The following is a 27,957-nucleotide window of genomic DNA, read 5'->3' as shown; positions in this document are numbered from 1 at the left end:
GTGCCAGTTTTTTAATGCATTAAGTTAAGCTAATGGAGCCGTAGGTACACAAGTCAGAGGTAACTTCTAAGTAGTGCGTCAAGGGGGCCATAAAGATTAGGAGAAATTCAGGAAGTAGTTCCAGAGTTTGAGCCCTTGCTATTTTAAGGTTCTATAGCTAGTGGTGGAGCTGTTAAAGCTGGAAATCTTTAGGAGCCCAAAGTTGGAAAAGTTAATAGGATTGAAGATTGGCTTTATTTATCACGTGTATATCAAAATAAACAGTGGAATGCATTGTCTGTGTCAAATCAAATCAGTGAGTATGGTGCTGAGCAGCTTGCAAGTGTTGCCCTGCTTCTGGAACCAACATGGCATGCCCAAAACTCACTAACCTTAATCGTACAACATGCACAAAATGCTGGAGGAACACAGCAGGCCAGGCTGTGTCTAGTTTGTGTGTGTTGCTTGGATTTCCAGCATTTGCAAAATCTCTTGTTTGTGATTGACCCTTAAGCGTACATCTTTTTTGGGATATGGGTGGAAAGCAAAGCATCTGGAGGAAGCCCACAGGGCCATGGGAACATCGTACAAACTCCTTGCAAACACCTGAGGAAATTAAACTCAGCCTTATAATTAGTGTTGTAAAGCTTTGTGGTAACTACTATGGTACTGGCTGCCTATAATATACACCAGTACTTACAAAGGTGAAGTTGAAAATTTCAGCAGCAAATGGAGATGGAAATAAATAACTTTGGTGAGCCTTCAGGGTTGGTGAACCACAGCTGATTTATATTTCATACCATATAATGAAAACAAGCTTTTTAAGTCCTGTCCAAACACCAGGGAGAAAGAGAAAATCAGGAGTTCGGGGCTACATCTGAAGATTGCAGCTTTGGGCTTCCTATAATTTATTTGTGTGAAATTTCTACTTATTCTGTACTGAATATGTAACTATGAAGAATGGAGAAGTTCAGTGATGCAGGCAAAAGTGTGTTTTGGCATACCCTACTGCACTTGACTGTTTAATTTAAAAGGTTGCCAAAAGGTGGGATGTAAGAAAAGGGAGAGGTTTAGAGATATATCCTTCATTGCAAGATGGAATTGTACAATTTTGGGTGACTGTTGTCAAGGGATCTAATAGTGGGTGTTCTGAATAAAGTCATGAGGGGAGACAAAGACGATCTGAAGTAAAGCTGTCTGATGGGTGCTTTGCAGGATGTTTAGCCTAATGGACCAAATGAAATGAGGAAAGTGGTTAAAGCAGCTCCTGGATTAGTGAAGATCCATAAGTTTTTGTAATTCATTGGAAGCAATGTTTAAGGTTGAAGTGAAGCACACAAGGTTTGCTTTTGCATTTTAGGTTTAAAATTATATCATGGGTAGTTTGATAAGTCAACAGTTTATGTATCACATTTTGCATTAAATCTGTAAGCAATTTTTCTACGATATGTGCACTTTAGTTCCTGTAAGAAATAGAAGTGAGGACTACAGGGGAGAGAGAAAGTTTAGGATGGAGGAGTATTGGATGGCATCAGGTGCGGTTTGGCAGATCATTTGTTGTAGAAGCACTTATGGTAATAGAAAGCCAAACAGAAGACAGTGATACTTTGATCTTACAAATATAAACAAATGGGGACAAGGGAATCTCTGGGGTGGATGTAGAAAGAAGTTGTATTGGGAAACAGGAGTACATTTTGTGGGGAAAGGGATAAGTGGCGTGTCCAATGTGAGATTGTATCAATGGAAGTAACATGTGAGGTAACATAGTCAAAGGGGTGATCTTGAATATCAGGGATCATGTATGGAAAGAAACTGAGAACACAACCTGCTATGCTACTTTGAAAGAGAAGTTAAATGTTGCAGAGGCAATCAGCAGCATTATCTTGATGGGAACCCTTTTATAGTGTTAAGAAGATCAGTAGAGAACTTGAAATGAGGTAAAACAAGGAGAAGTGACGAAAACAAGGTAAATCCCAGTGCAGAAGAGTGAAACTGAGATTTAGTATTAGTAATGAGAACCAAGCTTCCACTGTAACATTGTTGACGTGGCAAGTAACAGGGAATAAAGCCAGGGACGATGAGCCTTTCCTTCCACCTTTATAAGGAAGAGAATTCTAGAATCTGAATATTTTAAAGCTAGAGTTAGATCCTTGTTGAACAAGGAAATGAAATGTTCCTAAGGATAAGTGAGAATGTGGGCCTGGGATTACAGTTAGATTAGCATGATTTTATGGCAGAGTACACTTGAGGAACCAATTCCTCCTTATGCAATGCCGGAACTGAAGTGTTAGCCTGTAATGCAAATGAAACCCCAGTTCCTAAATCATATTTGAATATACGGCTATGCCAAGCTAAGCTAACTGTTTGAAGTTTGTAAATGTGTTACTTATCTTTCAATAGGCTGAGACAAATATCTCCTCCAATACAGAATCTGCTCCTGCTCCTGCACCAATAATAAATGAAACCCAAGATAGTCAAGTTTCCCTGCAACATCCATCCACTGGCACCAGTCTGCAAACAGAAGATACACCAGAGGTATGTCAATTAATTTGTTCCATCTCTTTGGTCTCCACTGTACAAGTTTGCTGCAGATATGTATCCATGGAGTCCAGTAAATCTTATAATATTGTTTTTATTTAAGTGATCTATGGGAAAGGGCAAACAGAATTTTTTTGTATTGACCTGGTCCACAGATATTAAATATTTCAAAATGTGTGCAATGAGTTTCATAATTAAACAAAAACTCCATTATTGTCTGTAAATTTGACTGTTTTCACTAGTTGTGGTGTTCATACTTTGGTTATTGTTATCAATTTTGCACTTACTGGGGAGAATAATATTGTCAAGATAAGGATTGTCCGTGTCTCTTTTATTTTATGTGGCACTTTTGTTCTAATGCTAATCAGCATCTTATTTTTGCTGCATTGACTGTCTTATTGGTGCCAGTGTTATTTATCAGAATCTAAACATTTTGTTCTTTACAAGTTAACCCATGCTGATTTCTGCAGTTGCAAAGTTACCTTTTATTAAGTAATTTTTAGCTATCACTCCTAAATTCGATAACAAAGCTTCTCAATAAAACCTTGATGACAGCTTGACTTGTTGACCCTTTGAACTGTTTGATCTGGAAGCATCCTTAATACAGTAGCGTCCGGTTAATTGGTCCTTTAGTTAATTGGGGCAGTCGCTTATTATTAATCTGGGATAATTCTAACAGAACAAAGCAAATTTAGAAAATAGTCAGGATCCCCTTTGTTTGGTGCACTATGCTGCTTAATTGGGGCAGGAGACTGTTGCTGAATATTTTCTAACTAACAGAAGTCATGTGCAAGTCATGTGGCTGTAAGAGATACCATACCATGCTTAGAGCGAACAAGTTTTAAATAGCGTTATTTGCATGTTTGTGTTCAAAAAGTAGTGATTTTTAAAAAAAAATAATTGGCGAATAATAAACAGGTAAGACCATTCAGAAATTTGCTCACTGCAGTTTCAAACATTCAGGCTGGGAGATGCCAGAAATGGCTGGGAGTGAAAATGAAATAATTTTATTACTTCAACAAGTTAGAAACTATGAAGAATTTGAAGGTATCTTCAATCATCCTGAATGTTACACTGTAAATGAAGATTTGGAGGATGCAATTGTCAAACGAACTGTTTGAAGGAAGTCCACTATCTGCACTTGTCTGCGTTGATTTTGTTCATTTATGGCAGGGGTGGCTAAACTTACTTAATGTAAGAGCCATATACGATTAAGTTAAGATGTTTGAGAGCCGCAAGACAGGAACAAAATTTACACACAATGAATAATGCAATGAACAGGGAGAAACTCTGGAAAGCTGGGATCACTTTTCATAAGTGCAATTAATCTTGCATTTTCCCCACTATTGCAGATGCTCCATCTGTTGCAACACTGATGAGTTTATTCAGTGGTGGAACATCACCATTTGTTAAGGCTCTGTCAAGCGCATTTGTTTAATGCCACCAGGTCCAACATCTCTTCTTTCAGAGTTACATCAGAGGAAACACAATGATTAAATATCACCAGTTGTGGGTTGTCTTGTATGTCTGTAGATTCATCAAGAGCTAAGCTGAAACAAGGGAATTCTTTACATCATTTTGCACTTTGCCTGCAACATCAGCTCTGATCTGGGAGATGCGCCTCTCTATAGCGTGGCATGAAACTGGTGTTTGTGCTATTAATCGCTGAAGTTTTGTGTTATTTGGATCTAACTGGGCAACAACTTCAACTATGTTCTTCTTAACAAATTTGCCGTCAGAATATGGGCATTTAGCACGAGCAATATTCCATGACATAACAAAACTAGCTTCAGTCGTTGTATCGGCTTCCTTACTGAATGTTGTCAACAGTGTCTGCTGGCTATTTAGAGATGATTTTAACACAGTTAATTTGTTTTTCCATAATTCGGATTTACATGGATAATCAACCGAAAAGTTTTTGTGATTTGTTTCATAGTGGCGTTTTAAATTACAGGCTTTGTAATGACTGAATGACACATTGCAGATAAGACACAAAGGTTTACCTCCTTTAACTGTGAATGCAAAATCTTCCTCCCACTGTGTCTTAAAATGTCTGTTTTCATCTTCATATTTTCGTTTCTTACAATTTGATGACTCCATCTTCCTTCACAAAATTTTCACAGACACTTGTAAACAAAACTTGTATCCACAGTGTACCAACTAGGTCTGCACAATTCAGCATCCTGTGTTACACTGCGTTAATATACATGACGTGAGTGAGGCCGGGCCTAGATTCACTAACACTTTGAGCGCCAAACAACGTAGATCTACGTCTGTGCTACATTTGCCTTCAGCGCCCAATGACATAGATCTACATCGTGTATTTTGAAACTTGCACCTCATGGAAAAGCACCAAGATCTTTCTCAGCGTATATGACAAATAAACTCTTCTCAGGCTTCATGCTGGGTACAGGTATTGATTATAACCGATGTTTCGATGACAAGCTCTGCCAGAGTTTGTCATCGAAACATAAGTTATAATCGACACCTGTACCCAGCTTGAAACCCAAGAAGAGTTTATTCATTGTATTTTCACGAAACTTAGGCAAATTGGAGCAACTGTTTAACGGGGCCAAAGTGTTCTTGTCCCTATGTGTCCCAATGCGCTGTCATCCACTGTATATCCATTCGTTTGAAATTACTGCAGGCTTGTTTGCTGTTCAGTTAGTAAAACTGACATCCAGAGCAACTGTAATTTAAACGAAATCCTGGATCTTAACTGCCAAGAGAGATCCCAGTAAACTTTCGTCATTTATTCTGATTTGATCATTTTAAATCCTTGAAAGAATTTGAATGCTCTTTGGGATTTAACAACAGAAACGCATTCAAATTAGTTTGCGAATATTCAAATTTCCTAGCTATTAAGATGCTCTGCTGTAATTATTTTGCTTGGATTGAATGTTTATGTAACACTCTTCTGATATGAAATGCTGTAGCTTGGAATACAGCCAAAATGGTCTGGGTGGCAGGGAGCTTCAGCTTGAATTTGCAGATAAATTGTAGTCAAAATCCAGGATAAGCTGTAGTTCAGGAATGACGAAGACTGGAGATTGTTTTAGTAAAAGCAAATCTAATGACATGGATCCATCTGCTCATGTTCAGTGAAAGAAAAGCTAAAATGCATCAACATCTTAAGTCAGGAAATTCTGTCTGCATATTTTATTTAATATCTGATTAATTAGTTTGATCTAGTTTGTGTTTACAATCGGGTCACCTCCACTAACAAAAAGCATTATTTCATGATGTTGCATGGAAGGCTTCAGTCAAAAGTAATTGTAATTAAAGCTTATGAAGAATATATTATTCCTAAAAGATGCAGTTTAGTAATGGTTCTAATAGTCAGTGTCTTTGAAATGCATTGTGTTCTCTATCCCACTGTATTTGTGTTGTTTGAGAGTCTATTGAAACTGTGTGTGATGGATTCATTCTATCATTATTTGCAGTTGTTGTTTAGACCAGACACTAGAATAGGGAAGAAATGTGATCTAAGTGACTTTGACCATTGAATGGATGTTGATACCCGAGAGAGTGGTTTGAGTATCTCAGAAACTGCCTATCTCCTGGTATTTTCTTGCATAACAGTCTCTGTAAACTGTGAAAAGCAAGGCGCATCCAGTGAGAGGCAGTTCTGTGGGCAAAAACACCTTGTTAATGAGAAAGGTCAGAAGAGAATGACCAGAGTGGTTCAAGTTGACAGGAAAGCGATAGTACTGCCACTCACTGGATGTTTGTTTTGTTTATCAAGTAAACACATATTACCACAGTGGTGTTCAGAAGAGCATTTGTGAATGCGCAGTGCATTGAGCCTTGAAGCTGAATGGGCTACAGTATCAGATGACCACGAGCATACGCTCTGGCCACTTTATTAGGTACAGAAGGCCTGAGTGTACATTAACTGAATTTCTCATATAACCATCTTGTTGTGCCAAGAACCAGTCTGGCAATTTTTCATTAAACACCCTCAAATATGTCTTTATGTAAGGTGACCAAAAACCATACACAATACTCCAGGTGTAATCTGTCCAAGGCCTTGTATAATTAGGGATGTCTTTATTCCTGTTTTTAAATCCTCTAATAATAATAGTAATGATAGCCAATATACTACTTGCCTTCCTAAATGAATGGAATTGGCAAAGCAATAAGTATCATGGAGCAAAATATTTATACTTGGTCAATAATTAGGGTAGCAAGCATCCTGTTAGGAATAGTGGTGAGGCAGGTATAACTATGATATTTAAATGTGAGCTGGATAAGGAAGAAATTTATAGGAAGAAGGTAAGGAAATAGGAAAAGCTAGAATGTTCTTTCCCAGACCAAGCATGAAACTTGATTGACGAAATGCCAGCTTCCTTACTGTCACCATTTAAGATACTGAGATGTATCTACTACAATGGTGCATCCACTTGAAAATTTTGTGGAAGTGAAGGAAGAAGCAGTTTCCAAAAGAAAAGGGTTGGCTTTTTTTCTTTTCAATGGTTGACCAGATTCTTTTTGATAGAGGTCATAAAACTTTAAAGATGTCTTTCTTTTCTTTCATTCAGCTTACTGGAGATGACGCTCATGCTGAGAATCAGGAAAGTACACAAAGTGTGCCTAATACAACGTCTCTGAGCCCTCGACAGCGGCGTACTCAGCAGCAGCAGCAGGCAAGACGAACAACTTCATCATACTCTCAAGTTCGTCAGCCACCTAATACTAACCAAATAGGATCCACTATCCTAATTGTTCTTCTGACATTAGCATTAGCTGCTCTTATTTTCCGAAGGATTTACATGGCTAATGAATACCGACTTGACTATGAATTGTAATGATCAGTTGTTTTCATATCACTATAGACTGGGTAAATTGCTGATCTTGTATATTCTAGCATGCTCGGTCACCATATTAAACAAAATATGTGGGGCATTGTATGACTTATGCAAAGAGGATATAAAAAGTTATAGTATGCAAAAGTTATGCATAATTATCCTTGGCGATAATAAAAAGGCGTTTTCCAAAATTTTACACTGCAGGGAAGCTCATTAAAACTAATTTTGGGTCATATCTTGTTCAAATTATTTTAATGTTAATAGAATTAAGTTTCTTTCATGAAGGCTCTGCTTTTCAATATGTTTTGTTCTGAATGTTTTACTGAACTTTTTTAGCTGAGAAGTTCTTTGGATGTTGACCTGGTACAAATCAAATTTCTCTCTTTGAAGTGAATCCTGTTTCAACCCTGTCAATTAGAGTGCAAATTTCCAGCTCTTAAGTTAATTTAAGCACCTTATCAAGAGTTTAAGTACTTAGCAAATTTAAAATTCTTTTTGAATTCTTTACACTGCTCAGTGATGTAGTTATTAGCACAGCTTAACAAAGAAACAAACTAAATGTTAATACATCTTATAACAAGGATTTATCAGAAGCATGATATTAAACCTAAAAACTAAATCTAAAATTAGTGGGCATCATATGTATAATATCTTCTCCTTTTGGGATCTAGTACTTTAACAGAAATTATTTTTCAGGAGCAACAGATCATTTAGATTTAAAAAGCTTTCTAATGATACAAGATAGCACAGAATAGGTAGTTGAAAGGAAAACTATTTAGCCCTTACCCAAGAAGCAATTCTGGCTTGCCTTTTATTTTTGAGTAGCCTAGTCTAATGTGGAGATACGTGAAGGAATGTTACAGTAATTATGATTATCTTTGCAGCACATAAAAATACTTGTAATTACCAATAGACATATATCGGATTTGGGAATAGTGTTTGGCAAGTTATTTGCAGAAACCACTTCCTTCACCCCAAGATAACCAACAAAAGCAATAAAATATTGCATATTCCAGCAAGCAATTTAAAAGGATATCCTTTCTCAATTATGGCAGTTTCTTTCCTTGAGGTATGAATGCAGTGGTGGTCAGAATTGGAAATTGTATGTATATTGAATTTTCTGTTGAAAGTTAAAACACCATTTTCTTGAATGTGATGCTATACAGGTTTTTAATTTTTGATTTGACATTCTTAGTAAATATTGTAATAATGAGAGCTTGATTTTCAATTGCTGAAAATCTTTAGAACAATTATTTTTGCTCTTGTTAAGTTTTCTATTTTAAAACAATGTAAGTGTTTTAACGCTGTATTTCCAACTAAGGAATTCATTTTTGTGGGACCTGAATACTTCATGAAACCATCATCACAGCACTTTACAGTTGAAGGGAACAACATGTTTACTCCGATTTTCTTATGCATTATTGTAACCAGGCTCAAGGTAGATGTTTGAGGCAAAAGTTTTTTTAAATAACGTTTTGTGAGTTTGGAAGAAAAAAATGCCCATGCATGTTTGGTAGCTTTGCCTGTCATCCATTCCAAAAGTTTCTTTGGAGAGTTTTGTACCAAAGTTCATTTAGTGTGATAAGACTTTTGTTGCAAGCACAATTCTGAAGTTCACTAAAGCAATGCTGGTACAACAGTTAATTATATTGAATAAATATAATTCCAGATTTATTGTTTGAGCTTTTTCTCCTTCAGTTTTTTTTCTTGCATTCATCTGGTGATTAGCACTTTAAATGTTAAAACTGCTTTCAGTCACGGCTTATATAGATGAAAAGAAACACAGCTAGAAATGTGTAATATAAATTTGAGTGGCACAACCAGGTATCTTTTAATAGAGATATTAAACAATATTTATGTAACCCCCTGAAAGTTATTTTGTACATGATATATACAACTTCACTGCAATAGGCATAATCATAGATAGTGGACTAAATGATCTAATCCTGTACATTTCTTCCTCCTGTAGATATAATTTCAATTATATTCAGTTGTTTTTGATTATTTTATGTCTACAACTGGAAGATAACATGTTAGGAATAATTGCATTAAGCATAAGTCCTATTATATCCAATCTGGTTAATATGCCTGTATATTTCTGGTATTTTATTACTTTTTTACTATGTACATTTTTACTTTATAGGGGTCTGTTTATCTACTTTCCAAAAGGCAAAAAATATATATTTTAGTAATAAAATTGTATTTATTCTTAAATTATAGTTAGCGGTTAATGTGTGTAATTGAATGTAATGGGTGCTTTTTTTATAAGTGAGAAAGTAATTTTATGCAGTGATCATTTGTGGAAGTTATTTTCATAATTTTCTGAGACTTTTTATCAATGAAAGCTAAAGTTGTTATCCAAGTTTGGAAGCCGATTTCTTGATTGCTTTTGGGCTGAAATCTTTATTATTATTGGACCAGGTGGAAGAGGAAGTTGAAAAGCCATCTGCTAGAATGTCAATAATAGGTGAGGTTGGAAAACATTCCTACATTTCTAGCATCACCCCATTGTAAACATAACAATTGGTGTGCAGACACCAGCGGAACTCTTGAAGATCAGTTTTCTGCAGCTTCCATAGATTTCTTTCTTTCCACCTGACCAGATTCTTGGATTGAACCAGACTAGTTTCCAGGAGTTTCAGGAGCCACATACTTCTACTTTTGTATCCTCTACTGGATAGTCATTGTCAAAATGTTCTTCTGACATACTGCTTTATCACTTTTCACATTCTAGTCTTGCATTGATCAATCCCCAGAGTGAGCTCACAGAAAATTAAATACTGCAGATGTTGGAAATATGAACAAAATCCCATGTTTACAGCATTTTCGGTATATTTTATTTCCTCCAAGAATCCACACCCCTCATTTTATTTGTACCAAGTCCTGCTTTGCGCATGGTTCTTTTTCCTGTAGTGTGAAGGTTCATTCTTTATACCCTTTGTAATGGCCTAGCTAAAAATCCATTGGGTACGATGTTCCGCTAGGGATGGCAGCAAATGCTGATCATTAAATCAGCCCTCATTTGCCCTCATTAAATAAATGGATTTAGCAACTTAGTGAAAAAATGTGCATGTTCATGCCTAAATACATCTACAGAAGCTGTAATATCTGAAGTTACATGTCTTTTGTTCAAACATGCCTGTAAAAACTGGCTTTTTGTACTTTACTTCTAGCATTCCTTTTTTTGAATCGTGATTAAGCCTCTTTGTCACCCTGGATTACATTCTTCATCAGACTCTATAATCAATTAAATCAATGTAATCTTGAGCTGCACGCAGGCATTAAATGGATTGTCATAGACCTGTTCAGCATGGAAGTAAGTCTATGTGAGCTCGTCCCATTTACCTGCTTTTGACCCATATCCCCCTAAACCTTTTCTATCCTTGGACCAGTCCAAAAGTCTTCCAAGCATTGTAACTACCTGCCTCTGAACCTTCAATAAACTCAACAAAATAAGCTGTCAGAGGAAGTGGCAGAGGGCAGATGTCATTCAGAACTGTTTGAGTCCTGCAATGATGTCTACAGCATCTGGATTTGTGCTTGTGTTTTTAACTAAGCAGGCGTAGTTTTCATTACCAGAATGCATATAGTACATCATATAGGATTGAAATAAATAATTTTATGAAGTTCCAGATATGTTGGCATTTGTCTGTGTTGTTAGCTCTATGCACCATAATAATGCTTTTTTAAATAAATGGCTAATAACATTAATAGCCTTTGGTGGTTGTCCATCATGTCCGACAATGGCAGGAAACCTGTGCAGAAGAGTTTTTAAAGTGGAAAGACAGTTACACTTGGGGCAGTTCTACTCTCCCAACCTCAGAAATCTGGATCTAGTGCTTTACAGCTGGGATCTTCCTTGGTTGCTGTGGTTGACCATGACTGCTGTGCCTCCTCATGCCGTTCACTCCCCACAGAGGATTGCAAAGCCACCTTCCTGGCCATTGGATCTCACTGTAGATCTCATCTCCCAGTCAGCTGGAGTTGATTTTGCATGGTAGGACAGTCATGTGCCGATTCCTATCTCACTGGTTATGAGGCCATCAGCTACGCTCACCAAGCTTAGCCCACCTGTCAAAGCAGTGTACATGGATGTAGCATGTAAACAGTACCACTTGGTACCACAACTGAGAACTGTGTGTCTGGTGGGGACCAAAGGTGAGTGAGTAGCACTGGAATGGACACGACCAGCCCCTTCAACAGAGGTACTACCCTCTCTGAACACCCATACACCCCTAATGGGATAACATAAGGTTGAGCTGCATATCAAAATATGGCAAGACCTTTGATTCCATTCAGAGGCGCACCAGAAAGAGCTTTCTTACAGCGCTAGTTTTTGTAGTTTTAAAAAAAATAAGTGTGATCCAAATTTCAAATTTTCTTTTGCCTAAGGATGATAAATTATTTATTTATGTTTCAAGACACAAGTGATTTATTCTGAAGGTTGAACATACCTTGAGGGCGTTGAATAGCTGGCAATGTGTTTGATGATGGTGCATTTTACCAGTAGATTAACCATTATCTCTGAGAATATTTCTGGAACTACATAGGAGCAACAAATTCAATGTTTATAGATGGATAAGAAATCCATGATGTGATCATGTCTTTTAAATGATCATTCTTAATAATAAGTCATTTGGATGTGCACATGATAGAAAAGTTTTCAAGGTTATGGTCAAATGGGACTAGTTTTGATAGACTACCTGATGGGAGTGGACGACTTGGCAAAGGGCCTCTTTCCGTGTGTTTGGAAAGTCTCCTCTATGGTTAATAACATCCGCCTTTACTCAGAAGCCTGTCAGTTAAGGATCAAGTGGAATCCGCATTAAATCCAATTTTAATCTCTCACAGTCAATTTTTCCAGTCGGGTCAGGTGCGGGTGAAATACCATCCAGAAAAAAAATGCAAACCATAACAGCTTGTATATCCTACATCTGAAAAATATTTGCAATGATAAAGTAGGTACAAATTCCAAACAGCAGATTCAAGTTGGGTTTAAGCTAGTACCGAACATCTAAAACTCAAACGTTCTTCTAGCATAAATTACTGTTTAGCATTTATTAGTGAAGATGAAATGGACTGTACATCAGTTCTGTAAATATTCGCGTTGTTTTTCGTAAGATATTCAAAGTTTTCTCTCACATCATTATACAATATAGTATGACCAACGTGTATTCCTATGTGTGGTGAGGAAGGTTTTCTGTCATTTATGTTGTGATTTGATCTCCACCGAAGGTGCTTTTTGCTCTCCCGATGACGTGCCTGCCTGGGATTTCTGGCTGCGCGCTGGAGGATTAGATGTCAATCAAAAAGCCGCACAGAAACTGAAGTTGCTCCAGCGGGTTGGAGAACAAGTAAGTTGGAATTGTGACAGGCCGGGATCACTCCAAACACTGACCTTGGAGGAGAAACTGCCGAAGCATCAACCGGCGTGTGGAGCTAGAATAAAAATCGATTCAATGTTAAAATCAGAAGTGAATCCCACTGTAGGGTTGCACAGGACTATTGCTGGGACTGTTTCAATTTTGCAAAGTATGCATTATTTTTTAAAGACAATTTTAATAATCTGCTGCCTGACAATAACTGCTGAGAGCAGAAAACACAGGAAGAAAAGATGGACATCTCAAGTTGAACACCCCAAAAAGGGAAGGTAAGGAGTCTTGAAGGGGCTGGTAGTAGCCGTGTGGCAACGCCCGACAGTGTTGTCAATGTAAAGGGTTAATAAGATCAATTAAAATCAGTTCCTTCTAAACAAGATAAAAAATATTGAATTAATTCTTCCCTGCTAGGGACTGGAAGCTGGAGACTTTTGATTTTTTAAAAATGCGGTAATTAACCCCTTGGGTTTTCTGAGGAGCACCTCAGATCTGGCTCCTAAGTCGTCTTGTTTCTACAGCACAGTAAAACCTAAATGTCGATTTAATTGTATAGAGATAGGTTCGTTCGTTTTGGAGGAAAAGGTTGATCCCAACTCTGTAAAAATGTCTGCTTGAAGCCTATTCATTGTGGGAAAATAATACTTTATGAATGATTATCGCGCCCATTTTAAAACTTGTTTTCTGGTTCCGTAAGTAGCTGTCAGTCAACGCAAAATATACACAAAAGGCAGTTTCGGGTTTTTCCCTGAGGGATTGAGGCCGATACCCTAGTTGGGAATAGTTAGTGCAACGAATGAGCAAATCAACTTTAAAGAACGTTGATTTTTCAATCTGTTATTTCTAGTTTAAGACCATCAGGCATAGGAGTAAAATTAGACTGTTTGACCCATCGAGTTTACTCCGGCATTCAAGGTCATAGTCAATTTATTATCAAACTACCAAAATATCACCATATATTACCTTGAAATACTTTTTCTTGCAGGCATTTACATGAAAATAACGAAATACAATAGAATTTAAGAAAAACTATACATAAACAAGCATATAACTGGAAACTGTGAATTAGTACAACAGAAAGCACGTTCAAATAGGACTAAGATTAGCATGTCTTTGTACTGTGGCTGGATGAGACAGAAGAGGGTGCTTTATATAGAGAAGAAGTCTTCCCATAGTCAAAATGCATGCAATCATAACCAAGAATGGTAGAAAAAGAACCAAAGGTATTCAAAGTACTGAAGTATCAGAGTACCCATGGGTCTTCAAAAAGAAGCTTTGTAATGTCCAATTTGGACAACACAATCTGCAGTACTTTATGTGAAAATTAAAGCTCAAGAATGTTATTTTGTATACTAAGTATTGTCTTTTAAATGGACTGATAGTTAATTTGTGAATAAGGACTTTGGAATTGGGATAGATTGTTATGGAAAAGAAATGCCAGAGATATGGTTAATCTATTGATCACAGAAAACTTTACTCTAGTTGGAAAATACCAGACTTAATTATTGCTAAATTTCTGACTTCTTGAAAAAAAATTGAAAAGATAGTCTATTGCTCAAAATTAATGTCAATTTCTGTGCCGAGATTTCAAGTCCTCTAATAACATGAAGTAGCAATAATCTTAAACACTTGTGAGAATATCATAAATTACTTTACAAAGTCTTAAAACCAGCAAGCCTGGAACACTATTAGTTAATCTCTAGTGCAGAGGAATACGAAGTTTCTATTGAATTTTTTTGAATAAAGCATTTTACAGGATTTGATTTGAATTGCTCAAACAGTATTGTGTCTGCTGAGGAGACCTTCAGATTTCTGGGTGTCACAATCTCCCAGGACCTGAAGTGAACACCCAACATGGACACTCTTATCAAAAAGGTTCAGCACAGGTTGTATTTCCTACGTCAACTCAGGAAGTACAACCTGCCTCAGGGGCTGCTGATTCAATTCTATTCAGGAATAATCCAGTCTGTTCTTTGTTCATCCATCACTGTCTGGTTTGGATCAGCTACCAAACAAGACAAGAATAGACTCCAAAAAACCGTCAGAGCTGCTGAAAGGATTATTGGTGTGAAGCTGCTCTCGATCCAGAACTTATATGCATCTAGAGTCAGGAAGCAAGCAAGCAAGCAGCATTATTGTAGACCCATCACACATTGGACATCACCTGTTCCAACTCTTTCCTTCTGGTAGGCGCTTTAGATCACTGTATGCCGGGACAAATAGGTACAAGAACAGTTTCTCTCTGTATGCCATCAGTCTTATGAACACTTGAATTTTAGTCTATTATAAATCAAGTCCACCTGTACATTCAATGAGGTGGACCTCATTGTATATAGTTTATGATTATTTGCACTATTGTTTTTGTTTGCATTTAATTCTGTACAGAGAGAGCTCAGGGAAACCGGCATCAAATTCCCTGTATGTGTCCTCTTACTTGGCAATAATAAAGGATTCTGATTCTGATATTCATGAAGCACACCATTCTTTTCTAAAGTTTCTACCCTAGTTATTCCTTGATGTGATTAAAATATGAAGCAATTTCACTGGTGTTTTTAGATAAATAAATTCTTGATAACTTTTTTATTGAAAGACATTTAAAGATTTTATCATGAGATCAACATTCTTAAATTTCACAAGCATTTCTAGATTAATTTTGATTTATTTAAGAAAGATGCCCTATGTTTAAAGGAAGTTAGTAATAAGAGTACAAAATTCTTTAATTTGTATTTCCACCTGCAGCAGATTTAGAAAAGAAACCCATTTTGGAAATCCCAAAAATTCCTCTTTTATAATTGTTTTTCCTGCATGCATGTTAATTATTTTTCTTCTATGATACAGCAATACTTCAAATGAGCATCTTATGTCCTTTATTTAGCATCGTTATGACAATAATAATAAACAATTCTCCAGAAATAGTTAACCCAGTTTGAAATATATTTCAAATATTCAAGCAGGAAGGTAAGAAAATTGAACATACTGTGTATTGAAGTATCTACAGGATACTTCAGAATGATTATTTGCTACTGTCATTTCTGAATATCTGTTGTGCTGTATATAAAATCAACTGGCATGTTGCACACAGCAAAGTTCAAATTAATTATTTTCATAACTTTAGTTTAATCAGGGGTTTTGGTTGAGGGATAAACTTTGGCCAGGTACTTTTGCCAGTTGTTTGTTTTAAATGGTATTATGGAAGACTCATATCCAATTGGAGAGAATCCCAGTTCAACATCTCAGTCAAAAGTGTCTGCTAGAAATTAATCCCAGAGTAGAAAGATGGAATTATTATGGCACAGGGAGAGACCGCTCACTCACATGGGTCTGTGTTAGCTGCTTGAAGAACAAACCCAACAAAGTCATTCCCCCACTCTTCACTTGCACCTCTTTAAATTTCTCTCTCTCAACTGCACATTCAATTAACTTTTGAGAATCCTGATTATCTTAAGGAAATGGATTCTGGGTCACAGCCTCCAGATCACTCTCCAGGTAAACAACATTTTCCTTGCATCTCCCTTTAACTTCTGTCCAAAAATTTAAATCTCTGTTTGAATTGAATTGACTTTATTTCTTACATCCTTCACATACACGAGGAGTAAAAAACTTTACATTACATTTCCATCTAGATGTGCAATCATAGTAATTTAAAATAAATATAACAGTCAATGTAGAGTACACTCAAGTCAGCGTGAGTTCATCAGTCTGATGACCTGGTGGAAGAGGCTGTCCTGGAGCCTGTTGGTCCTGGTTTTTATGCTGCGGTACCACTTCCCAGATGGTAGCAGCTAGAATAGATTGTAGTTGGGATGACTCGGATCCCCAGTGATCCCCAGTGATCCTATGGGCCCTTTTTACACACCTGGCCTTGTACATATCCTGAATCATGGGAAGTTCACAACTACAAATGCGCTGGGCTGTCTGGACCACTCTGCAGAATCCTGCGATTAAGGGAGGTACAGTTCCCATACCAGGCAGTGATGCAGCCAGTCAGGATGGTCCTTAAACAATTCACTGTTTAGAAACTCTCCCCAATCAGTGTTACTAAGTACCAGGGGCAGCACGGTAGTCTAGTGGTTAGCATAATGCTTTACAGTATCTGCGAACCAGGTTCAATTCCCACTGCATCCTGTAAGGAGTTTGTACATTCTCCCCGTGACCGCGTGGGTATCCTCCACGTGCACCAAATTCCAGCCACATTCCAAAGACACATCAGTTGGAGGGTTAATTGGCCATTGTAAATTGTCCTGTGATTAGGCTAGGGTTAATCAGTGGTTGCTGGGCAACGTGGCTCAAAGGGCTGGAAGGGCCTAGTCCGCACTGTATCTCAATAAATTAACAAAAATAAATGTATAAGCTGCACGTCAAATTCTGGCCTCAAAATTCAGTCCCCTGTTGACTTCCAGCGAATGAGCTTTATCAATGTTATCATCAAGCAAGGTTTTTGAAAAGCACTTGTTCAACTCCCCACACCAACTTCTGTTTGAAAATTCAGATTGAAATCGTTACCTCAAAGGTTCATTTATTATCAAGTATACAGCTCTGAAATACTTCTCCAGATAGCCACGAAACCAAGAACAAAAAGAACAGCAGCACGATCATCTGGACCAGGAAAGCGGAAGTCCAATTATCATATTCTTGAGCTCTTCTAGCAGGGATCACCCAGGAACTTTGGCCAGTAGTTTATTGACTGGAATTCCATCTAAATTAATGCTCTGAGCTCTCAGGGTAGTTTCAGCATATTTTCTTTTGTAGAAGGTTTAAAGAGTCTTTGCATACTGTCTCATTGTACAGGTTGGGAGCAATGTGCAGGTAAAATGAAAGATAATTGCATTTAAGCAAAAATGATAATGTCTCATAATATAACATCATAAAGCAAACGATTTAACATAGAATTGAAAATATTCATTTGATAGGAATCATTGATCTTAAAATCCACAGTGTTAAGAAATAATTCTCTCTAATCTATATTGGTTAGAATATCAGGGTTGTATATTGTGATATGTATGTAATTGGATTATAAATTTACTCTGAACTTTATTGTACTGTTTCAAGTGACTCATGGTTCTTTAATCTTACTGCACTCTAGAATAAACGGCATTGGTCAAACGTTGTAAATGTTACTGTATTCCAATTTCTTTTCTTGTTGTCCTTATCATTAATTAACACATCATTGTTCAAAAATGGAAAGCAAAAAGCAGGCAGTGACATGCCATGATATGGGATAGTTAAAGCCATGAAGAACCACAGAATGGGAGGTCTCTGACACATCATTGCTAATTCTGTAACCACTAATCCCAGGCCACAGCTAAGGGCTTTGGGTATATATTGGTGATCTCTGTCTTGTAGAAGAGGTAAGTAACAGGATCATCATCAGACTTTTTATTGATATCTCCTTTGAAATGGCAAGGCTCATCTCTTCTCTTGTCCAAGATTGAAATGTAGCCAGGGATGAGCAGGGAAAAAAAAGTGAATACAATTGGACCACAGGGGGTATTCTGGGTTCAAAAACATTGCAAGCTGATTGCCATGCTTCAGTCTCCTTCTTGTACTGGTAATGATGCATTTCTGCCAGAGGAAATAACTGGATGTTTTACTCCTTGCAGTCCCATAATAAAGAGAATTCCAGATTCAACCAAAATTCGACCATCAAAGGCAGAACATCTTCTCAAAGTGGATGATCATGATTTCACAATGAGACCTGCATTTGGTGGTAGGAACTTGTTTTATTTATTCAGTCAATAAACTTTTAATAACTTTTAATGTTTTCATGGTGGTCTCTCAAAAAATAGTTTTGTAAATATTTTGTAGTTCTGATTATACTCCAAAAATGGAGCTAAATAACTTAAGTTACTAAGTGTATTGATAAATATATTGTAGTTGTTGTCATCAACATGAACTTCAGTAAAGCCTTTGACAAGTCTACCATGGGAGACTGGTCCAAAAGGTTAGACCAGTGTTTCCCAACCTTTTTTTAATCCAATGGCCCTCTAAAGCACCTTCATTCTTGCCAATACCCCTCCTAGGCACAATAAACTTTCTGGTGCCCCCATCATGTAAAAACATGTCTACCATATGCTAACATGAGAAAAATTATGCTGCTTTAATTTTTTATTTGCCTTTAAACCTAGTTTATACAGTACTTGTGCGCTGCACAGCAGCTTCAATATCAATGGGGTTTTTAGCAAGAATTAAAATATCTGTTTGAAGTTGTGACAGCAAAAGTCTTAAGTTGGCATGCGTAACAATGTCCAAGCGGTTTCTGTTCTTTGTGAGTGTGTGTTTCACTGCATTGAAGCCTCTTTCAATAAGGTAGGAAGCTGGAAATGCAATGAAGAGCAGTTTGGCTCTTCTTCAAAGATCAGGAAATTTTGTATGACAGTGTAGCCACATACCACAAAAGTTGGCATTTTTGAAAAGCATTTTTGCTAATTGATCATTTCATTTCTTCTTGCAAGCTCTTTCCTGTTCTTCCATCTTGCAAAGAAATGGGTTAGTTAGCCAGTCCGGATTTCCAGATCGTTCAAATCCTTGAATTGATTCTGAATGCCACTGAACTGGCATGGTGACCTGTCGTATATGGTGTTACATCTGTTGCACAAGAAATCATGTTCCTAATCGGAATACTTTTATCCTCAATATATATTTTAAGCTCGTTGTAGATTGATTCTCCATTGATATTTGTTTTTAACTTTTTACAAAGGAAAATCTCTTCATAAACTTTACCATTTTAATAAACCATGCATATGCCATTAGCAATGCCTCGTTGCTCATACAGTTGACTCATCTACTTTAATCCCAAATTCTGCATTTTGTTGCTCTGTGTGTAGTTGATACTCAATGTCCTCACTTATTTCATCAATACGATGAGCTACAGAGTTATTACTCAGAGGAAGTGATTTTAAAATACTGATACCCATTTTGAGAACAGTGGTGAGTACTTCTGATATAGCTGGCATTATTAATCTTTCACCAGTTGTATAAGATTACTCACACCGCTAACATTTTGGAAGTATCATAAGAAGCAATGAAATCTGATGGGAATGTAATAAAACCATACTCCAGGTATGTAACATTATCTTGATGAACTTTTGTAGTTTCTGTTTCGTAGCAGGATTAGAATTAAAGGCTTCACTGCCTTCAGACTCATAGAGATCGCGCTGTACATATTTATCCATCATTAATGGGGCTAAATTAAAATTTAAAAAAATACAAACTGGAATGTCAGTTGGAAGTTGAAGAAGGCATTGAGTTGACACAGATGGAACGATGGTAACGGCGCACAAAGAAAGGTCGAGGCGAAGATGAAGATGATCATAACTACTAAATTCAGCTGACCAGGATTCAGATTGGAATCTGAACATTAGTCATGATAGAGCTGTTGTTCATCAAGCTACCTTTATACAACCGCAGTTAGAGTGATTGACCAGTCACGCAAGGTCTCATAATCCTCAAAGATGGTTCTTGACAACACATATGAAGTTGAGGTTGGTTTGAACACCTCAAGAGGATTCCTCAGAGTTGGTAGGTTCACTGATTTCACCGTTTGGTTCTGCCCAGCGCTGTATCGCTGTACGTGTTTTCCATAGGTCTGTAGAGAAAGTAGAGAGGGTGTACTTGACTTACCAACAGTTAAATTGCATGAACTTGTTCTGTGCCGCGAGTCATGGGGAACTTTTGGGCATCCTAGTTGCTAATTTATGCAGCCCCAATTGTGTCTGTTTAGTTGGTAAAGTTGGATGCGATTGCTGAGTTTCAGACACGATGTGACGATGAGTGCTCACAGCCTGTAGAGCGATGGTTCTCCCTGTGTTCCAGTGCCTCAGCCGTCTTTTTGGAAGTGCATGCTCTACCATGGGTTAGTGAAGTCTTATACGTCAACTTAGGCTGCCGCTTACCCCCCCCCCCCCAAGAATCTTGAACGCCCCGCGACGACTTCTACTTCCCCTAATGTCTCTTTAGGACAAGTAACTGCCCCCATTGGTTTTCACTAGGTTAGAGTATTTGGGATTCAGAACAAGTCCAAATTGGATCCAAAATTGGTTTGGTAATATGAAGCAGAGGGTGATGGTGAATGGTTGTTTTTATGACTGGAAACTAATAGCTGGTAGTGTATAGCTGAGATCAGTGCTGGGCCACTTGTTTTTTTATTATATACTTAAATGGTTTGGATATGAATATTAGTCAGTTTGCATATGACATGAAAACTAGATAGTGAAGTTGATAGCAAGGGGAGTCATAATAGGATCATGGAAAATACTGATGATTTGATATGATGGACAAAGCAATGGCATGTTGAATTTAATCCTTACAAATGTAATTTGATGCATTTTGGGAGGACAAACATGGCTAGGATATACATAATGATTGGTAGGACCTTGAAGAGTGTGGAATAACAGGAGCTTTGTGTCTACGTGAAGACAGTAGCTCAGCCAGATGTGATAGTGAAGAAGGCTTGCCTCCAAAAGCCAGGACATTGAATATAATAGCAGTGTACTAGATAACACAGTGGTTAAGTTAGATCTGAAGTCTGGTTCTGGCCGTGCACGTTAGGAAGGACATGATTGCAGTGTAGAGGGCGCAGAGGAGCTTCGCCAGCATCTTCTCTGGGGACGGAGCATTTGGATTATATGCAGAATGCGGATAAGCTGGGTTTGTTTTCACTCAAATCAGGCAGCTTTTGAGGAGCTGATTGACGTATACAGGAAATAAGATCATACTGCATATAGGCTATCTTGCAAGAAACTTCTTTCCAAAGCAGGAGTGTCCAAACCAAAGGGCGTAGGTTTAAGTTAAGGGATGTTAAGAAGGCATCTGAAGAAGAATTTTATCACTCAGAGAATGGTTGAGTCTGGACCATGCTGCCTGGTGGGGTGCTAGAGGCTGATACTTCCATAACATTTCAGAAGTATCTTGACGGGTTCTTGAATCACCAAGGCATAGAATGTGCATGTCCAAAACTGATTAATAAAGATGGGTGCTTGATGTTAGCATGGGCAAACGGACAGAGGGCTTGATTCTGTGCTGTATGACTGGATAAATGGTTGAGCTCTAGTCACACATGTCACTGCCCCAGTGTCTACACTTTGGCTTAACATAGTAGCATTGGCCCTCTGCTGCTTACAAGACACTGCCATGAAAATGTGTAAAATTGCTGTACAATATCTTGCACTTGATATCTAAATGAGCAGCAAGCCATATGATCTTCGACCTGCCTGTGACTGTAACTCACATAAAATTGCATGCAGGGCATATCCTGCAAAATCTGTTCAGCTGTGGATTTGGATTGATTCATATCATAATTACTCTAAGTCCCAATTTTGAAAGTGTTTTAAAATTTTGGTTATTGTACACTCCACTACAATGTTCAGTGCCTTTAAAAATGCCGTTCATATTGATCTTTGCATGAGAGTTGATTACAGGCTAGAAAAAGTTGAAAAAGTTCTTTTGAAAATATCATTATTGCAAAAGATTAAAGCCAGAATTTTGAAGCATATTGATTCTGTTACCACAAAATATAATAAATGGAAATATATTTTAAATTAGAAAGCTAAAGATAATTACCATCCCCTGGAACTTTTGACTATAATACTAACTCTTGGGAATAGAATCATTGAAAACATTCTTTTTTAGGGTAGGAACAGTAGGTCATTATCCTGAAATGTAGATTACTTTCCCCTTGAGGTTACTGTAGCTTTAAAGCTCACTATTCCACCCACGCAGTGTGCAGATGCATGAATGTGGAATTAACACTGCAAATCGCTTTTTTGGATTTTGCATCTTTCCTGCTTAGTGCAAACCCCATTGGCTGTGGAATTTGACTAACATCTGGAAGCTCAATGAATGTACAAGTGAGGATTAACTATCTCACTGATGACCATGTGGATTAGAGGAAGCAGCAATTTATGCTGTGTGTGTGTGTGTGTTGTCTCTATAACAACTCTGTACCGACCTACATTGAAAAGAAAGGGACATAAGTATAGGCATACAGAAATGATCACCATAAATGTGATTATCTAGCTAAAAAACAAGTCCTCTTTCTTCAGGAAATACAAACTGCTCAAATTCTGAAAGTACAATGCGTAACTAAAACAAAACTTATAATTTACAATTATATGATTATTTTACAGTTTTGTGATTTCATGGTGGCATACAGAACCAATAACTCAATGTATTTGTGAATTATTTTTTAAACAAATGATGTCATATCTGGTGGTATTTCACAAACAAGAGAAAATCTTAAGATGCTGGAAATCCAAAGTAACACAAATAAAACGCTGGAGGAACTGAGCAGGCCGGGCAGTGTCTATGGAAAAGAGTAAGCAATCGACGTTTTGGGCCGAGACCCTTCATCAGGCTGAAGGGTCTCAGCCCAAAATATCAACTGTGTACGCTTTTCCATAGATGCTGCCTGGCTTGCTGAATTCCTACAGCATTCTGTGTGAGTTGTCTCATATTTGATGGGCTCATTCATCCATTGGGAGAGGATGTGATCAACATTATTGTAGAGAATAAACTCATTAGTTCATATGGAAGTGGTCAAAAGAAAACTTGTCAGCAGGCTTGTTTGCATGTAAGTTTAAGTAAATGAGGACAGTTACATGGAGGGAGAGCAAATTTACCCTTGCGATTCTATAGCAACACAACATTTTGAATTTTCTTAATAAAAGGTTTCTTTAAATGAATTATTCATTACTTTTCTCCCTATATCAGAAGGGAGTTCCTTATGTTCAATTATTTATATCTTAGTTGTCCTAACAGTGTGATTCTATAATCCCTTCTCAATGCAGAAGAACACATCAATAAAGGCTGTTTCATGAGCTTGAGCTGTCCTGGAGTTGTTCACTGTCATTAAACTACTTACTGATAATTATACTGATTGTGATGATGTGGTTGCATTGGCATGGAAGTCTAGTATACATTAGTTGTTTTGGTTGAAACCCTCTTTGAAGCCATCTGATAAGAATGCCGAGGGCATCCTGCTGCTGTGCCTGGCCAAGTTAAAAAGTTCACAAGGACATAAATCTCTTCAAGCCAGCCTGGTGTTTTCTGATAGAGATATCAAAGTCTCATCACAGGTGCTAATTACGGCTGTTTCAGGGCAGTCCAGAAACTAAGGATACTTCATAGTTGCAATTACTGGGGGAGGTCAAGCTGTGAGGTATTATTTGAGAAGATTAGTCTTTGTGGGGTATGAGACTTCAGACTCGATTCCCTTGCAGCATTATTTCTGCTTTGGTGCTAGGCCAAGGGATAACAGAGAGTTTGAGATGGTGGTTAGTCCAAAGGCCATCCTTGTCTGCTCTCCTGCAGATAATGTGCATATCCTTGCAGCTTCTCGTTCAGCCAAAGATCTAATTTAGCAAGTGCTAGTGCCTGGATTGGAGCTTTAGCCATGAGACCTAATGCTTGTCTCCTTGGAAAAGTAAGGGGGCAGTTATGGTGACTGTGCCTTGTGAAGTTTGTCAAGAGGAGGACTCCCAGCGCTTTCCCTCTTGCTAGGTGATCAGTGAGATGTCAAGAGGGAAAGTTCTTGGTGTTGAAGATCGGGTCAAGATGGTGCTGAGTTGAGATGTCTGTTGTGAGATCGTTGCTCGGTGTTTTTAGGTCTGGGGTAATGGTTTGTGGGCCGTGTTGGGAGTTAGTGGACAGGTTAGGGTTTAGGGACAGCGATACGTGGAGTTAGGGGTCAGGGGCAGTAAATGAAGGGTCAGAAGCAGGAGATGGTGCTGAGACAACCAGCGATCCCCAGACAATAGTAGGCCCCATTGATGAGGGCCGGTTACTACCGTGGTAGTGTAGCAGTTAACACGACACTATTACAGCTCAGGGCGTTGAGGTGCGGAACTGATTCCCAGCAAGCTGTGGAAGGAGTTTTATGCCTTCTTTGTGGAATGCAATGGCCTCCTCCTTATGTTTGCAAATTCATGGCATGCATTGTGATCTTGGCCAATGGGTCCATGAAAGGTGGTGTCAAACAAGGCTTGCTGTTACCCCAATTATCTTCTCAGTCTGTCTTTAGCACCTGGAGTGGAGCTAATGTACCAGACAAATGCATAACCATTGACGCACATCTTCTAGACCAGAACCAAGAGCACTTGACTTCGGCCATCAAATCACAAAAAGCTGAGGATACTTGAACAGATTTGCACACCCAGCTCCTTCATTGAAGCATATAAGGGAGCTAGTAGGGCACTCAAATCTGCAAAACAGAAGTCCTCTTAATACTTGTCCCTGATGCTCAGCACTCCCTTTTAACAATAATGTTTATGAAAGAGTTCTGGGAAGCTTTGACCATATCATACATCTGGGAAGGATGAAATAATCAATTGGATTCAACATTGGCTTAGTGGGAGAAGCCAGAGAGTGGTAGTAGATGGTTGTCTTTCTGATTAGAGGTCTGTGACGTGTCATGTGCCACAGGGATTGGCGCTGGGTCCGTTGTCATCAATATTAGTGAATAAAATGATGATGTGGTAAACTGGACAAGCAAATTTGTGAATGATACCAGGATTGGTGGGTGTAATGGATGGCGGGAAAAGTTATCAAAGCTTGCCAAGTGATCGGGACCAAACTGAAAAATGGAAGATGAATTTAATGCAAGCAGATGTGAGGTGTTGCACTTTGGGTGGACAAACCAGGGTAAGACTTAGACAGTGAATCAAAGGTAAATTTTATTGGCAAAGTATGCACGTACAATACAACTCTGATATTCACCTTCTCCAGATAGCCATGAAATACAAAAGAAACACGAAGTGATTGAAAGGAAAGACATCAACCCTTCATGAAAAAGAAAATGAAACAAAACTCACAAACCCCAGATCCACCACCCCCATCCTCACAAAAAAAACTAAGATCACCCACACAGAAAACGGCAGCTGGAACAAACCCCCAACAGCCTCCCTCGCAACAACAACATCAAACCCCCAGTCCCCTCTCCCACACACAAAAAGCAACAGGTTGACCATACAGAAAAACTAAATAAAACATCAGACCCCAACCCTTCCTATCGCACAAAAACCAATACATTGCCCACCCAGAACCCCAACTGCCAATCAACAATAGGAAAGAAATCACAGCAAGCTGAAGGAGAGCAATATAAACTACAGTCCAATAATCACATAAATCTCAGAATTTCAAAAGTATCCTCCCACCAGAACCGAGAAGAGCAGCACTTGAATTCAGTCTTTCCTCAAAGAGTGACCACCGCTCCGCTGCCCTGCAGCTTTCCGACGGATTCCGACCCGGCTATAAACCACTGTCAGCCCATGGCCCCCATGCAGAACAACCACTGACCTCTGTATTCACCGCAATGCTTCAGTCTTCCTCGACGTTTTGAAATGGAGTTGATCATAGCCCTGTGCCCTGTCTCTGGTCTTCTCCACGAGGTAGCTTGTGCTTGTGCTCTCAGTCCTGTCCGGGGACAGCAGACTGCCAGGTCACTCCAAACTGCACGTCACAGGCTCCAACAGACTCCAAGACACAAACAAGACTAAAAGAACAAGCAGAAGGTGTAGAAAATGTGAAATACTTGAAGAGATTAGCTATCCGGAATCGGTGTTTGCTGGCGCAATCTTGACTGAAAGGACAGTTTAATATGGTAGGGCACTTATGTGTGTGCTAGAACAAAGGGATCGGGGAATACAGATCCATAATTCCTTTGAACTGGCATCACAGTTGGATAGATTCGTAAAAAGGGCTTTTGGCACATCGGCCTTAATAAATCAAAATGTTGCGTACAGGAGTTGAGCTGTTATGTTGAAGTTGTATAACACAATGGTGAGGCTGAATTTGGGGTATTGTGTACAATTCTGGTCAAGCACCTACAGAAAAGATACTAAGCTTGAAAGAATACATAGAAAATTTAAGTGGATGTTCCCAGGACTTGAGGACTGAAGGGGAAAGGTTGAATAACTCACCTGGAGCATAGGAGAATGAGGGGACATCTTATAGAATATGCAAAATTATGTGGAGTATAGTTAGGGTGAATGTATGCAGGCTTTTTCCTCTCTGGCTGGGTAAGACTAGAACTAGAAGTCATAGGTTTATAATGAAAGAGTAACCTGAGGAGAAACTACTCAGTGTGGTATGAGTGTGGGAAAGCTGCCAGCAGAAGGTGTGCAGGCAGACTGAATTGTAACATTTAAGAGAAATTTAGATAGGTACGTGGATGAGAGGGTTATGGCAGGCTATGGACCAGGTGCAGGTAGATGGGATTAGGCAGAAAAGCAGGCTAGCCTGGACAAGATAGGCCAAAGGGTCTGTTCTGTGCTATAGTGCTAATAGAATATATCCATCCAATTTTTTAATATCCTTGTTATATTATACACCTCTGTTAAATCTCACTTTAGCCTTCTTTACACTAAATAATCTTTCCTTTATCAAATACTCCCTCTACTTGCAAAAAGCCTGCTTACCAACAAATATTGTGATAATTTTTGTTCCTGCGGTCATTTTCTTTTCAGCCTGTGAGCTGTAAACTGATTATATTGTCTCCAGCCCACGAATTATCCACATATTACATAACGCACTGCAAACCATGTTTGCTTTATTGCTCTGTGGAAAGAGATTTAACTTGCTGATGGGCTCAGCCTCATTTCTACTGTACAGATAGGAGGGATCAGTCAGAAACGATGGCACATTGCTCAGGAGCCCAGGGTTGACCGATTAACCTGAATTAATGATGAACTACCTCTGCCCAGTTCCTGTTGGGCTTAGGCTTATTGTTCGCACCAAATACTATTAAAGTGCTGGTCCTGGGATACAGGCAGCACAGTGATGTGGCTAGTGGAGCTGCGTAGATAATCCAGCTTCTGTCCTGACCTACTACACTGTCTATGTGGAGTTTCCGTGTTCTTTCTGGGACCACGTGGGTTTCCTTCAGTTTCTGTGTCCCAGAAACGTGCAGGCTGATGAATTTTCAGCCCAGTGTGAATTCATGCTAAGCTGGCCGGGGGTGTAGTGGCAGCTGCATCGGACTTTGAGGCAAGCGTTCCTTGGTTCGAATCTGGCCAGCTCTTGCCCCCTTTCCATCTGTGCCAGGTTGAGCTTTGAGCTAGCAACTTGGCCTTATAAAAAAAAACCAGACAGAAATGTTAAAGAAACAGCAAGGTTGCTGCCTGATGCCCCACAAGGCATGGAAAGAAATGACTACAAGTTCATGTTCGTACAGGGGCAGTGAACCTTTTTAAGAGTGTGTGCTCAAGTTGTTGATAATCTTCTAAAAGATTTTCTTGCACGCTGTGGTAACTTTGAGCAGAGAT

The 27,957-nt window shown here is 38.5% G+C and overlaps 2 protein-coding genes across 2 annotated transcripts in view; both read left to right on the top strand.

Annotated features, from left to right (window-relative positions):
- The window catches only part of ube2j1 (ubiquitin-conjugating enzyme E2, J1), a 35,738-nt gene extending 26,731 nt beyond the window's left edge, over positions 1-9,007 (top strand). Inside the window, exons 7-8 of the mRNA XM_059982402.1 lie at positions 2,380-2,514; positions 7,059-9,007. Of these exons, the coding sequence (XP_059838385.1) occupies positions 2,380-2,514; positions 7,059-7,325 (402 nt within the window). The 3' untranslated portion in view covers positions 7,326-9,007. The remainder of the gene's footprint in view (positions 1-2,379; positions 2,515-7,058) is intronic.
- Positions 9,008-9,154: 147 nt separating this feature from the next.
- LOC132400895 (gamma-aminobutyric acid receptor subunit rho-2-like) overlaps positions 9,155-27,957 on the top strand; it is a 33,398-nt gene continuing 14,595 nt past the window's right edge. The window contains exons 1-3 of the mRNA XM_059982401.1: positions 9,155-9,792; positions 12,561-12,975; positions 18,301-18,407. Coding sequence (XP_059838384.1) covers positions 9,780-9,792; positions 12,561-12,975; positions 18,301-18,407 — 535 coding nt within the window. The 5' untranslated portion in view covers positions 9,155-9,779. The remainder of the gene's footprint in view (positions 9,793-12,560; positions 12,976-18,300; positions 18,408-27,957) is intronic.

The sequence above is a fragment of the Hypanus sabinus genome, chromosome 10 (genome assembly GCF_030144855.1).
Source record: "Hypanus sabinus isolate sHypSab1 chromosome 10, sHypSab1.hap1, whole genome shotgun sequence".
In the NCBI taxonomy this organism is placed as follows: Eukaryota; Metazoa; Chordata; class Chondrichthyes; order Myliobatiformes; family Dasyatidae; genus Hypanus; species Hypanus sabinus.
The sequence above is the reverse complement of the archived record's forward strand: the minus strand, read 5'-3'. Positions and strand labels throughout refer to the sequence as shown.